Source organism: Chiloscyllium plagiosum, unplaced genomic scaffold (assembly GCF_037043375.1).
Source record: "Chiloscyllium plagiosum isolate Xiang-an unplaced genomic scaffold, Cpla_swu_hap1 HiC_scaffold_7, whole genome shotgun sequence".
NCBI classification, from domain to species: Eukaryota; Metazoa; Chordata; class Chondrichthyes; order Orectolobiformes; family Hemiscylliidae; genus Chiloscyllium; species Chiloscyllium plagiosum.
Window position 1 is genome coordinate 38,423,398 of NW_028270145.1, and position 15,818 is coordinate 38,439,215.

General features: G+C 44.3%; 2 protein-coding genes across 10 annotated transcripts in view; one reads left to right on the forward strand and one right to left on the reverse strand.

Moving 5' to 3' along the window:
- The window catches only part of LOC122551460 (uncharacterized), a 111,894-nt gene extending 108,726 nt beyond the window's left edge, over positions 1-3,168 (reverse strand). For 3 of the 5 annotated variants that reach the window (XR_015757630.1, XM_043693395.2, XM_043693393.2), the window contains exon 1: positions 2,842-3,165. Coding sequence is in view for 3 of the 5 variants with exons in the window: in XM_043693393.2 (XP_043549328.1) it covers positions 2,842-2,957 (116 nt within the window). In the remaining 2 variants the exon portion in view is untranslated. Of the gene's footprint in view, positions 1-2,841 lie in introns of all 5 variants that reach the window. The other 2 variants (XR_015757631.1, XM_043693394.2) reach the window with 2 other exon arrangements.
- Positions 1-15,818, forward strand: part of cunh21orf58 (chromosome unknown C21orf58 homolog) — a 306,245-nt gene that overhangs the window by 121,969 nt on the left and 168,458 nt on the right. The gene's annotated exons all lie outside the window — the stretch shown is intronic.

Here is a 15,818-nt window from a genome sequence, read left to right on the forward strand (position 1 = left end):
ACAAAAAGCCAGCAGAATGGGCAGACAAGTGACAGAAAGAATTGAGAAAAGAGAAGGGTGAAATAATGCATTTCGGGAGTAAGGAGAGGGAGAAGCAACACCAACTTAATAGTACAGTTCTGTGGAATGTGCAGGCATAGACAGACTCTGAGATTCATGCACGTAGATCTTTGAAGGTGGTAGGACATATTGAGGGAATGCTATAGAGTCATAGTTGTGCAGCACAGAAACACACACCTTGGTCCAACTCATCCACGCTGACCAATATCCTAAATGAATCTAGTCCCTTTGTCAGCATTTGACCCATATCCCTCTAAACCCTTCCTATTCATGGTTGATTTTGCTGCTCGTCGGATGCTGCCTGAATTGCTGTGCTCTTCCAGCACCACTGATCCAGAACCTTCCTATTCATGTACCCATCCAGATGCCTTTTAAATGTTGTAATTGTATCAGCCTCCACCACTTCCTCTGGCAGTGCATTCCATACACACATCACCCCTTACATGAAAATGTTGTCCCTTAGTTCTCTTTTCAATCTTTTCCCTCTCACCTTAAACCTATATCCTCGGAAAAAGACCTTGTTTCACCCTAACCATGCCCCTCATGTTTTTATAAACCTCTACAAGATCACCCCTCAGCCTCCGACTCTCCCTCGAGAAAATAGCCCCAGCCTATTCAACCTCTCCCTCAAATCCTCCAATCCTGGCAACATCCTTGTAAATCTATTCTGTACCCTTTCAAGTTTCACAACATTTTTCCTATAAGAGGGAGACCAGAATTGGATGCAGTATTCCAAAAATGGCCTAACCAATGTCCTGTACACCCACAACAACCACCAGACAAAGGAGCAGTGCTCCAAAAGCTAGGGCTTCCAAATAAACCTGTTGGACTATAACCTGGTGTCGTGTGATTTTTAACTTTGTCCACCGCAGTCCAACGCCGGCTACTGCACATCACAACGTAATACCCTAACTCTTTTACTCAATGCACTGACCAATAAAGGTAAGCGCACCAAATGCCCTCTTCACTACCTTGTCTACCTGTAACTCCAACGTCAAGGAACTGTGAACCTGCACTCCAGGGCTCCTTTGTTCAGCAACACTCCCCAGGGCCTTACCAGTAAGTGCGTAAGTCCTACCTTAATTTGCCTTAGCAAAATGCAACACCTCACCTGCATCTAAATTAATCTCAATCTGTCACTTCTTGGTCTATTGGCTCACCTGATCAAGATCCTGTAGTAGTCTGAGATAACTATCTTCACTATCCACTACAACACCAATTTTGGTTTCATCTGCAAACTTACTAACCATACCTCCTGTATTCACACCCAAATCTGCAAAGGACATGGCACCTTGGGCTTCAGAAAGGTACTGAGTACAAAGCAAGGAAGTTATACAGAGCCATTATGAAGGTCTACTTAGTCCACACCAGAATATTTCATCCAGTTCAACTCACCACACTTTGGAATGGATTTGAGGATCTTTGAGAGGACACAGAGGAGATTTACCAGAATGCTTCCAGGCTCGAGGGAATTTAGTTTTCAAGATTAGTTTGGCAAAGCTGTAATTGTTCTCCTTGCAGTAAAGGACATGGAGAGAATTGGTGTATAAGATCATAACTGGTTTAGAGAAAGAAAACCTGATGCCATTAACTGGTAAGGTAAGGACCAGGGAACAGAGATTTCATAAGCATAGGAAAAATGTGCTTATTTTCAAGCAGCAAGAGGTAATGTCCTGGAACACTCTGCCTAATGAGTGACAATGAAGGAATTAGAACAAAAATTAGACAGCTACTCGAGGGGAAATAAAGTTGCAGGACTGCTAGGAAAAAATGTGACTGACTGGATTGTTGCAGAAAGCTGTCAAGAGTGTGATGCTGGAAAAGCACAGCAAGTCAAGCAGCATCCGAGGAGTAGGAAAAGCAATGTTTCAGGCATAAGCCCTTCATCGGGAACGTTGTCGAAAGCTGGCATGCATTGGTTAAAATGTCTTCCATCTGTACTGTCATGACGATGACCAAACTGCCTAAGTGGATGTTAGGTCACAACGTCACCAAAAGCTTAAGTAATAAGTTTCAATGAATGTTCTAAAGAAAGGAAAGCTTAAAGGCTAAGGCATCCCTTTGCTCCATACCTTGGCACAACTTGCAGTAATTAATATTGGGGGTGCACAGAACTGAGGGAGCGCAGATATCTCAAAAGGTTTTTACAAGAAGAGATGGGGAGGGGGCAAGCGCATGGAAGGATATGAAAACAATCATAGAGCAGTTAACAGCACAGAAGGCAATTCATCTCGTCGTGTTAATGGTGTCCCTCAAAGTTCAACATATCCTGTGCCAATCATGATTTGGAGAGGTCGGTGTTGGACTGGGGTGTACAAAGTTAAAAATCACACAACACCAGGTGCTAGCTTTCAATTAAACCTGTTGGACTATAACCTGGTGATGTGTGATTTTTAACCGTGCCAATCCTTTGACTTTCCCCAAGTCTTAAAAAAAATGAATTCCTGTCAGACAAAGAGCCTGTATATCAGCGACTAAAGAGTTGGAAAGGGGAGGGAGAAATAACATGGTGCAAGTTAGGGACAGCGGGGCAGCAGTTTATGGAGGTAGGAGGTTACACAGAAACGCGCTGCAAGGAGGGAACAACATTGAGCGAGAATCCCAGCGAGAATCCCAGGACTGAGGCACGGGTTATGGAGAAGGTCTGGGTTAGGTGTGAATACCAGTGATACCACCGAAAACTTAATTTACTGCAGAATGAGAGGGGTTGTAGCGGTGTGAGGAGCCCAGCTTTGGACAGATGCGGGGGCAGCTATTTTGCTGCAGGCCTCGCCGACTCACCTCTGATAGCTGCGCTTGACGGGGACAGCGCTGCTCCGGTTAGGTACACTGACATGCGGAGTTGCCGACGCGGTGGACAGGAAAGAAGCGATGTTGCCACGGATCCATTCGTACATATCCCGCAGGAGAGGCTCAGCAGCAAGGCCTTGGCCTGGGCCCGTTGCCGGGGAAACGGCGGCGGGCGCGCGTGCGCAGCTTGCCTCTGCTCTGAGCGTTCTCCAGGGTGCTCTTCATCTCACTGGCTGGTGCATCTCTTTCTGGATCAGTGGTGCTGGAAGAGCACAGCAATTCAGGCAGCATCCGAGGACAGGCAAAATCGACGTTTCGGGCAAAAGCCCTTCATCAGGAATAAGGGCAGAGAGCCTGAAGCGTGGAGAGATAAGCTAGAGGACGGTGGAGGTGGGGGTAGAGTAGTATAGAGTACAATAGGTCAGTGGGGAAGGAGATGAAGGTGATAGGTCAGGGAGGAGAGGGTGGAGTGGATAGGTGGAAAAGGAGCTGGGCAGGTCGGACAAGTCAGGGGATCGTGTTGCTGGAGGTTAGAAACTAGGATGAGGTGGGGGAAGGGGAAATGAGGAAACTGTTGAAGTCCACATTGATGCCCTGGGGTTGAAGTGTTCCGAGGCGGAAGATGAGGCGTTCTTCTTCCATGCGTCTGGTGGTGAGGGAGCGGCGGTGGAGGAGGCCCAGCACCTCCATATCCTCGGCAGAGTGGGAGGGGGAGTTGAAATGTTGAGCCACAGGGCGATTTGGTTGATTGGTGCGTGTGTCCCGGAGATGTTCCCTAAAGCGCTCTGCTAGGAGGCGCCCAGTCTCCCCAATGTAGAGGAGACCGCATCGGGAGCAACGGATACAATAAATGATATTAGTGGATGTGCAGGTAAAACTTTGATGGATGTGGAAGGCTCCTTTAGGGCCTTGGATGGAGGTGAGGGAGGAGGTGTGGGCACAGGTTTTACAGTTCCTGCGGTGGCAGGGGAAATTGCCAGGATGGGAGGGTGGGTCGTAGGGGGGCGTGGACCTGACCAGGTAGTCACGAAGGGAACGGTCTTTGCGGAAGGCGGAGAGGGGTGGGGAGGGAAATATATCCCTGGTGGTGGGGTCTGTTTGGAGGTGGCGGAAATGTTGGCGGATGATTTGGTTTATGCGAAGGTTGGTAGGGTTGAAGGTGAGCACCAGGGGCGTTCTGTCCTTGTTGCGGTTGGAGGGGTTGGGTCTGAGGGCGGAGGTGCGGGATGTGGACGAGATGCGTTGGAGGGCATCTTTAACGACGTGGGAAGGGAAATTGCGGTCTCTAAAGAAGGAGGCCATCTAGTGTGTTCTATGGTGGAACTGCTGCTCCTGGGAGCAGATACGGCGGAGGCGGAGGAATTGGGAATACGGGATGGCATTTTTGCAAGAGGTAGGGTGGGAAGAGGTGTAATCCAGGTAGCTGTGGGAGACAGTGGGTTTGTAGAAAATGTCAGTGTCAAGTCGGTCGTCACTGATGGAGATGGAGAGGTCCAGGAAGGGGAGGGAGGTGTCAGAGATGGTCCAGGTAAATTTAAGGTCAGGGTGGAATGTGTTGGTGAAGTTGATGAATTGCTCAACCTCCTCGCGGGAGCAGGAGGTGGCGCCAATGCAGTCATCAATGTAGCAGAGGAAGAGGTGGGGAGTGGTGCCGGTGTAATTACGGAAGATCAACTGCTCTACGTAGCCAACAAAGAGACAGGCATAGCTGGGGCCCATACGTGTGCCCATGGCTACCCCTTTGGTGTGGAGGAAGTGGGAGGATTCAAAGGAGAAATTGTTAAGGGTGAGGACCAGTTCGGCCAAACGACTGAGAGTGTACTGTTGGGAACGTCTGGAGAGGAAATAACGGAGGGCTTGGAGGCCCTGGTCATGGCGGATGGAGGTGTAGAGGGATTGGATATCCATGGTGAAGATGAGGCGTTGGGGGTCGGGGAAACGGAAGTCTTGGAGGAGGTGGAGGGCGTGGGTGGTGTCTCGAACGTATGTGGGGAGTTCCTGGAGTAGGGGGGATAGGACAGTGTCGAGGTAGGTAGAGATGAGTTCAGTGGGGCACGAGCATGCTGAGACAATGGGTCGGCCAGGGTGGTCAGGCTTGTGGATCTTGGGAAGGAGGTAGAACCGAGCAGTGCGGGGTTCCCGGACTATGAGGTTGGAAGCTGTGGATGGGAGATCTCCTGAGATGATGAGATTCTGTATGGTCTGGGAGATGATGGTTTGGTGATGGGGGGTGGGGTCATGGTCAAGGGGGCGGTAGGAAGAGGTGTCCTCGAGTTGGCGTTTGGCTTCAGCGATGTAGAGATCAGTGCGCCAGACTACCACTGCGCCCCCTTTGTCCGCTGACTTGATGGTGAGGTCAGGATTGGAGCAGAGGGATTGGAGGGCTGCGTGTTGTGAGGATGAGAGGTTGGAGTGGGGGAGGGGGGTCGTTGTCGAAGCTAAGTAATTTTGATGAACCTCTGCCTTTGCAGACCCGAAATATCCCTGTAGGTAACTGCACAACTCGTTGCTTTGTCTCTTTGCCTCACATCAGTGGTTGCACTGTTGTTCAGATGAGCTGAATAACTCTCCTCAAACTCCCAGTCTCTCTTTTAAACTATTCTCCCCCTCTTGCCATCCCAGTTTCTCCATAAATCCCGACCCTCCTTAAACCCCCAGTCTTTCCTTAAGCTATCTTTCTCTCGTTGAACATCAAGTCTCTCTTTAAACTATCCTCCCCCCTCCTGCAACCCCCAGTTTCTCCTTAAACACCAACCCTCCTTAAACCCCCAGTCTTTCCATAAGCCATCTTTCCCTCGTTGAACTCCAAGTCTCTTTTTAAACTTTCCTCCCTCCTTAAAATATGATCCTCCCTAAATCTCCAGTCTTTCCTTAAACCACTCCTCTCTCCTTAAACTCCCAGTCTTTCATTAATGCAATCAATGGTAACCTTTGAATAATTTAAGGGAAGGAAGAATTTGTGAACCAAAACTTTTAAATTTTAGTAATTGGAATTTGGAGGGATGAGACAAACGTTGACAACAGTAAACTGGGCAGAGCTATGAACAGGTACAACTGTGGATGAACAGTGGGAAATGTCCAAAGAAGTATTTAGTTCACTACAAAATTTTGTGTATATCCTACAGGACCTATTCGTAGCTATTCAAGACCTGTGTGTACCTCAGCAGGAACTTCTAATATGCTTTAAAAAATCACACAACACACCAGGAAGCACTAGCTTTCAGAGCATTGCTCCTGCAGTTGTTTGTTGGATGTGTTCGAACATGCTACAAGACCAGTATATAGCCTTGGAAGATATATAGATACCCTAGAAGATGGCCCTACCTGGCCTGCAACACTTGCATATACATGGAAAATCTAGACAAACACTGAAAGTCTTGTACATATACTTTGTATGATCTATCACACCCCACAAGACCTAAAAGATCTGTATGTCCTAAGATGACATACATATAGCGATATGGTCCACACATTTTCTTAAAGATCTGTACATATTCCACAACTTGTGTACATAAGGCCTTACAGAACTGGCATATAGCTCTAACACACCAGACCTATACATAGCTCTACAAGATCTGTACATTCCCTTCCGCATACTTATACAGAGCCTTGCGTGGGCGGCACGGTAGCACAGTGGTTAGCACTGTTGCCTCACAGCGCCAGAGACCCGGGTTCAATTCCCGCCTCAGGTGACTGACTGTGTGGAGTTTACACATTCTCCCCGTGTCTGCGTGGGTTTCCTCCGACAGTCCAAAAATGTGCAGGTCAGGTGAATTGGCCATGCTAAATTGCCCGTAGTGTTAGGTGCAGGGGTAAATGTAGGGGAATGGGTCTGGGTGGGTTGCGCTTCAGCGGGTCGGTGTGGACTTGTTGGGCCGAAGGGCCTGTTTCCACACTGTAAGTAATCTAATCTAATCTAAAAATATGCATACATAACTTTTCAGGTTTATACAAAGCTCTATGATTCCTGTAGGTACTCTACAAAACTTGTACATGGCTCTGTAAGATGTACACATACTCTACAAAACCTATATACTCTATGAATATCTACAAGATAGATACGCCCACAGACCCATACATATCCTTGCAAGATATATACATAGCCTACAGGACCTGTACATAGCCCAATAGGATCTAAATATCACCTATAAAACCTTTACAACCCGACAGGATCTATACATACCTTACAAGACTTGCCACGACTAGTTGTATGCATGCCTCACAAGACTTGTGTGTACCTCTCCAAGATCTATATATGTTACAAGACTGGTCCATACCTCTAAAAGAATTGTACATATCGTAAAATGCCTCTATTTAAACCTGGGATGTTAGACATCACACCCAGTGGATTTATCAGCTTTTAGCTTCATTTTTTCCTCCAAAATCCTCAATCTCATTAGATCTTTAGTTCTCAATGATTTCCAGAATGTGTTTTGTGTCTTTTACCATTAAGTCAGACACAAGTATTTGCGTCTGACTTAATGGTCTCATTCCTCTGGGTAGCAACACCCAAGAAGCTTAATAGGACCATGGTTCTGATAAAGAGTCATCAGACTTGAAACAGTTTCCCGACAGATATTGTCAAATTTTATGAGCAATTTATATATTTGCTAACATGACTGCAAGGCCAATGAGTGCAGAGGAAGCAAAGACAATGAATGATTTCAAAAGTGATTAGAAAGGCAGATTGGAAGACTGGGAAACTTTTAAACAGCAACAAAGGGTTACTAAGAAAGTCATAAAAAAAGTAAAGGTAAATTATGAAAGAAAACTAGTGCAAACTATAAAGACAGACAGTAAAAGCTTCTAGAAAGATATAAAGAGAGTAGCTAAAATGAATGTGCCCTTTGGAGATTGAGACTGGGGTGTCAATAGTGGGGAACACAGAAATGGCCCTAAACTATTTACATCCATTTGTAAATTGCTGTTTTCATCATTGGCAATATTTTGCTTCAGTTTTAACAGTCCGGGACACTAGTACCATCTCAATAGTGACAGACAATGCACAGGTTATAAAAAGGAATAAACCTAGAACAATCATAAACACACAGGAAAAAGTACTGAGCAAACTAATGGGATTAAAGGCAGACAAGCCCTCAGGTCCTGATGGCTTAGATTCTAAGATCTTATGGAAAGTAGCAGCAGATATAATGGATTCATCAGTTGGGATGTGGGAAGGATTCCAATAGATTATAGAAATGCAAATATAACACCTTTAGTCAAAAAGTGAGACAGGTAGAAAGTAGGAAACTACAGACCAATTAATTTAATGTGTTGTTGAAAAATTGTTAGAATTTATTATCAAGGAAGTATTAACAGGAAATGTGAGAAGTCAAAATACAACCAATCAGAGCCAGCATGTTTTTATGAAGGGTAAGTCATATTTGATTCTTTAGGCAGCGTTCTTTGATGCTATAACAAGCAACTTGAATAATTGGAATCCTGTAAACATAGTGTATCTGGACTTTCAGAAGGTATTTGATAAGATGCTGCACTAAAGGTTAATGAACAAGGTAAGATCACAAGGGGTCAGGAGTAATTTATTAGCTTGGATGGAAGATTGCCTAACCAACAGAAAGAGGAGAGTTGGGATAAATGTCTCTTTTTCTGGTTGGCTACAGAGTTTCATCCATCGGTCTTAACAATTTACAATCTGTATTAATGACTTGGATGCAAGGATAGAAAGTGCTATAGCCAAATTTCCAAATGAAACAGAAATAGGGAAATTAAGTTGCAATGATGAAATAAGGAATTTACAAATAGATTTGGATAAATTCGGAGAGTTGGTCAAAGTTTGGCAGATAAAGCTTAACTTAAGAATGTAAGAAAAAGGAGCAGGAGTAGGCCATCTGATCCCTTGAGCCTGCTCCGCCATTCAAAAAGACCATGGATGATCTTCTTCAAGGACTCAGATCCACTTGTCCGCCTGCTCACCATAACCCTTAATTCATTTACTGTTCAAAAATCTATCTTTGTCTTAAAAACATTCCACGAGGTAGCCTCAACTACTTCACTGGGCAGGATATTCCACGGATTCACAACCCTTTGGGAGAAGACGTTCTTCCTCAATTCAGGGCTAAATATGTTTCCCCTTATTTTGAGGCTATACTCCTCCCTCCCCCCAGTTCTATTTTGACACATAAGTGGAAACAACCTCCCTGAATATTATCTCTTCCCATCATAATTTTATATGTTTCTATAAGATCCTCCCTCATTCCTCTAAATTCCAATTAGTATAATCCGAGTCTACTCAATCTGTTCTCATAACCCAACTCCCTGGAATTAACCTAGTGAACCTCCTCTGGCACCCTGTCCAGTACCAGTACATCCTTTCTCAAGTAAAGAGACCAAAACTGTACACAGTACTCTAGGTGTGATCTCACCAGCAGCCTGCACAGCTGCAACATAACCTTCCCGTTTTTAAACTCCATCCCTCCAGCAATGAAGGACAATATTCCATTTGCACTCTTAATTACTTGTTGCACCTGCAAAGCAGTTTTTTGTGATTCATGCACAAGGAGACACAGGTACCTCTGTGCAGCAGCGTGTTACAATTTTTCACTGTTAAATAATAGTCCATTTTGTTGTTATTCTTATCAAAAATGACCTTTCAATTAACAACATTGTACTCCATCTGCTTTGGATAGTATGGATAAGTGTGAAATTATCCATTTTGGTCAGAGGAATAGAATGGCAACTTAATATCTAAATGGAGAGAAACCCTAAAATGCAGACGATGCTGGGCCATTGAGTATATTTAAGGAGGAGTTAGACAGATTTTTAATTCGTTGAAGGGTTAAGGAGAGTAGACAGGAAAGTGGAGTTAAGATCAATCTGGTTCGTATTAAGTGATAAAAGGTTTGAGGGGGGCTGAATTGCTGACTCCTAGGCCTAGTTCTTATGTTCTAAAGGAAATTGGGTGGACACTGGAAGGAAATAAACTTGAAGGGTAACAGGGGCGGTGCAGGGTTATGAGGCTGACTGGGATGTTCCACAGAGAGTACATGGTTGGAGTAGGCCAAGTGGCTGCTACTATGCAGTCAGTGTGTTGTGACCATTCAGAACAAAACAGATTGCTTGATTAAAATCCTATCTAGTTCCTTAAGTATTCATTTCTTCCATCACAAGTGCACTATGGCTGTAACCAACATTCTTTCATTACAGCTATCGAGAAGCTCCTGTGCAGATGAGAATATAAGTTGGCCCTTCAAATTACCACTCCTGCACCAAACATTTAAAGGAGCTGCACTTTAATGCCAATCATAATTCCAAACTTAACTACTCCCACTTGCCTGCAATTGGCCCATATTCCCTCCAAACATTTCTTATTCATGTACATATTTTTCAAAACATTATGACTGTACCCGCATCCACCACTTCCACTGAAAGTTCATTCCACACACAAACCACTTGTGTAAAATAATTTCCCCCTTAATGCAGTCCAAAGGTGCATTAGAGGACAAGTTGGTACCATTCCGTAGGTCTGCAAGGGTCCTTTGACAGCTCCTCCCTTTCTAACCCTGACCCCACCCCCCAAAGGGCAAATGTAACAGATATAAGTTCCCTTGCAAGTCTCATAACCTTGACTAGGAAAGATATTGCCAATCATTCATGGCCAGTGAGTTGAGAACCTGAAATTTGCTTTCAGGAGAAGTGCCTTCATCAAATAGACTGCAGTAGCTCAAGAACAGGTTCACCATTAACTTCTGACAGACTGTTAAGGATGGGCAATAAACTATGGTCTTCATGGCAATGCCCATATCCCATATATTAACAATATAGTACAATAGGAAGAAATTAGAGATGCGCTCATCATGATATTTCTATTTTCTCTTAATTCAGAGTTTCCAAACCCGTGAGATTGGAAAATTGCCAAGTTGCATCACTATTTACAAAAGATTAAAATATATATTTGGAAATTTTATGTAAAAATCCTTAGACAAGCTCTGGGCTGTGCTGTATGATAGAGTCATACAGCACAGAAACAAACTGTTCGATCCAACCAGACTATGCCAATCATAATTCCAAACTTAACTAGTCCCACCTGCCTGCAATTGGCCCATATTCCCTCCAAACATTTCTTATTAGAGTCATAGAGAGTCATAGAGATGTACAGCATGGAAACAGACCCTTCAGTCCAACTCGTCCATGCTGACCAGACATCCCAACCTAATCTAGTCCCATTTGCCAGCACTTGGTCCATAACCCTCTTAAACCCTTGCTATTCTATAACCCTTGCTATTCATATTTTACTACAAACCGACCGACTCCCACAGCTACTGAGATAACACCTCCTCCCACCCTGCCCCCTGTAAAAACGCCATCCCATATTCCCAATTCTTTTGCCTCCGCCACATCTGCTCCCAGGAGGACCAATTCCACTACCAAACAACTCATAAGGCCTTCTTCTTCAAAGACCGCAATTTCCCCTCCGACGTGGTCGACGATGCTCTCCACCACATCCCGCACCTCCACCCTTGAACCCCGCCCCTCCAATCACCACCAGGACAGAACCCCACTGGTCCTCACCTTCCACCCCACCAACCTCTGGATGCATCGTATCATCCTCCGTCATTTCTGCCACCTCCAGACAGACCCCACCACCAGCGATATATTTCCCTCTCCACCTCTATCAGCGTTCCGGAGAGACCACTCACTCCGCGACTCCCTCGTCAGGTCCACACCCCCCACCAACCCAACCTCCACTCCCGGCATCTTCCCCTGCAACCGCAAGTAGTGCAAAACTTGTGCCCACACGGCCCTAATGGATCCTTCCATATCCATCACAAATTCACCTGCACCTCCACACACATCATTTACTGTATCCTTTGCACCCGATGTGGTCTCCTCTACATTGGGGAGACAGTCCGCCTTCTTGCGGAATGTTTCAGGGAACACCTCTGGGACACCTGCACCAACCAACCCAATCGCCCCATGGCTGGACACTTTAACTCCCCCTCCCACTCCGCAAGGACATGCAGGTCCTTGGCCTCCTCCATCGCCAGACCCTGGCCACACGAGGCCTGGTGGAAGAGCGCCTCATCTTCCGCCTAGGAACCCTCCAACCACACGGAATGAATGTAGATTTCTCCAGCTTCCTCATTTCCCCTCCCCCCACCTTATCTCAGTCCCAACCCCCGGATTCAGCACCACCCTCTTGACCTGCAACCTTCTTCCCGACCTCTCCGCCCCCATCCTCCTCCGGCCTATCACCCTCACCCTCACCTCCTTCCACCTATCGTATTCCCAGTGCCCCTCCCCCAAATTCCCTCCACTCTACCTTTTATCTCAGCCCGCTTGGCACACCAGCCTCATTCCTGAAGAAGGGCTTATGCCCGAAACGTTGATTCTCCTGCTCCTCGGATGCTGCCTGGCCTGCTGTGTTTTTCCACCACCACATTTTTCAACTCTGGTCTCCAGCATCTGCAGTCCTCACTTTCTCCTATTCATATAACCATCCAGATGCTTTTTAAATGTTGTAATTATACCAGCCTCCACCACTTCCTCTTGCAGCTCATTCCATACATGCACCACCCTCTACGTATAAAAGAAACCTAAGGGGCAATTTTTAAAAATCTTTCCTCTCTATCCTAAACTTATGCCCTCTAGTTATGGACTCCCCCACCCCAGTTGGGTTCTGCTGACCTTGCTACATCCTTGATTAAAACATGGACAAACGAGCTGCATTTCAGCAGAAGGCAGAGAGTGACAGTCTTCAACATCAAGGCAGCATTTGATTGAGTTTGGCATCAAGGAGCACCAGCAAAGCTTGAGGCAATGGGAATCAAGAGAAAAACTCTCCAGTTGGTACCATATCTTTGGCACAAAGAAACGTAGTTGTAGTTGAAGTCAGTCGTCTCAACTCCAGGACATCGCTGCAGGATTTCCTCGGCGTAATGTCCTAGGCCTAAATATCTTCAGCTGCTTCAAAGATCTTCCCATTGTTATAAGGTCAGAAGTGGGAGATGTTCACTAATGATTGCAATGTTGATCAGCATTTGTGACTTGGCAGATATTGAAGCAGTCCACATCTAAATGCATCAAGAACTGGACAACATCCAGTCCTGAGCTGACAAGTGGCAAATAACATTCACGCCACTCAAGTCCCAGGCAATAACCATTTCGAACAAGAGACAATCTAACCACCATCCCAAGACATTCACTGGCATTACCATGCCTGAATCTCCCACTATCAACATCCTGGGATTACTATTGGCCAGAAGCTGAACTGGACTGTCTCTTTTAAATATTGTGGCTAGGAATCCTGTGGCAAATAACTCAACTCCTGGTTTCCCTAGGCCTGTCCTCCATCTAAAAGGTACAACTTGGGAGAGTGGTGGAATACGCCCCACATACCTGATGAGTATAACTCCAACAACACTAGCAGCAATGTCAATCATCCACAGAATGCACTGAAGAAATTCATGAAGGTTTCTCAGACAGTACTTACCAAAACCATGGCCAATACCATCTAGGACAAGGGCAGTAGATAAATGCGAAAATGACCATTTGCAAATTCCTCTCCAATCCATTTGCTATCCTGATGTACATACAAAGAAGGAACAGGAGCAGGCTGCTTAGCCTTTTAAGCCTGCTCCACCATTCATTAAGATCATGGCCATTCTAATTTTGACCTCAACTCTACATTCCTGCATATCTCCAATCATTTTTGATCTCCTTCGTAATCAAGGTTCTACCTACCTTTGCCTTAAAAGTATTTATAGGTACTGCATCTATTTTGAGGAAAAAGTTACGATTCTCAACTCAGAACAAAATGTTTCCTCATCTGTTTAAAATGGGTACCCTCTTATTTTTAAACTATGACCCATAATTCTTGATTCTCCCTCATCCTTGCAATGTTCACCTAGTCAAATTGTCTCAGTTTTCTATTTTTCAATTATCTCCAACTGTTTCTAAATTCCAGAGGATATAGGATCAGTCTGTCTGACATTCCTTCGTAAGGCATTCTGTTAATTCCACAATGTTGTCTCGTAAACCTTCTCTGAATTACTTCCAATGCACCTTTCTGTAAGTATGGTGACCAGTACTGTAAAGGTACTCCAGGTGTGGTCTCATGTGAAGTATACCCTCCCAATTCTTGCATTCAATTCCCCTCACTATAAGCCATAACATTCTGTTAGCTTTCCTGACTTGTACTTGCTGCAGCTGCATAGTAGCCTTCTGTGATACAAGCAATAGGACACCCTAATCTCTTTCACAAGTTAGATGGTATATATTTTTTAAAAATTTCTGCTGAAAAGTTTCATACTTTTCCATGTTGCAGTCCATTACCAGAACTTTGCCTACTCATTTAACTATCAAAACTCTTTATAGGCTTATGTTCTCTTCACACACATTTTCCAATGTATCTTTGTCATCAGCAAATTTTGTTACAATATCTTTGATCCTTTTATCTGAATCATTCATATAAATTGTAAAGAGTTGAGGCCCTACCTGTCTGAAGGCCTGTACACAACTCCCACAAATGACATCTTGCCTTTTTACATTCTTCATTTCCACTCAGACTGCGCTTATATCCTGACTTCCTGAATTAAGGTCATCCCTTTCTATAGTGCTAATATCTATTTAGTTAACAGAGCCACTCCTTCACTCTTTCCTAGCTTCCAATCTTTCCAAGATGTCACATACCTTTTGGTATTCAAATCCCAATCTTGGTCATCCTGCAGCCACATCTCACGGCCAGTAGATCATACTTATTTATCTCAATTTGTATCATTAGTTCATTTTTTGGTTTTGAATGCTATGCACATTGTTGTGTCTTTTTATTATTTTTGTAACTTTTAGTAATTGATTTGCTCTTTGATCCACATAGTGACTGGAAGGTGCACACAGTTTATCATTTCCCACATTAACGCCTTACTCTGTTGCATTTACCCCACTCTATGATTCATCACAACCTCCCAGACTTGGGGCCTTGCCCCCACTATTTTTAAGACCCATTCCACTTTCTTAGTTATGTGGTTTGCAAAATCACCAGTCCTAGCATGGTTTACGTTTAAACTAAGGTGTGAAGCTGCTCAAACGTTTAAACACTTGACTACATATGTTTGGCATGACTCTCAATAGTATACAGCAGCTTCCAAATATTGCAGTTTTGAGTTGTTAATTCGTTACTTAGTTATTCAGTTATGTTGCTTTTTTAGTATTAATATACACAATTCTAGTAAAGTTGTTAAATATTGAGAATAAGCTTCAGCTCATTAACAGATACTCTCACCAATAAACAAGCTTCTGTGTCAAGTCTTGCTCTGATGTTTGGTTTGACTTTCCTCCCTTTCTAACACCAGCGAGCAAACTTATAGAATTTCTGTGATGTCATTTCTTTTAAAAGAATCCTATGCACTAAAACAAAGCACACACAATGCATTCATAGTTTAATATTACTTTTATATATTTTTCATTCTTCTTATTATAAATTGCAGTACGTCCTAGTGGTGTGCCTATTCTGTTGCATGTGGGCAATTTGGACACTTCACAAAAGCTTGAGCAGCAGCTGGCGTCACTGTGATGCATCTACAAATCAGAGTTTGAGGTGGTTACATCACAATACTGGGGCATGCTGGCAGATAGGGAATAGTTGACCACCAGCAAGAGATAGTTCAGGAGTCCAAAGTTCTACTTTTTAATCAGTTTTCTGTTCTCTGTTCTACTGAAGGAAAATAAATGAGAAAAACAAAACCTGGGAGTCAGAAGAACTAGCAGCTAGAGCTATGTTAAAAAGAGCAAGCAGACCCTGAAAAGTTGTAATCTGAATTACTTCCAATGCAACTGAAAAGATGGTTAACCCACCCCCTCCTTTTAAGATCACTCACTATTCTCTATGGAGTGTTTGAAGTATGCATATTCAAATAATTATGATGGCTTGCAAGATCCCAACAAGCAGTTTTAGTGGCTTATAAACTTTTGCCTGTAATTCAGATGAATGCCCATAAATGCTCTTTTCCAAA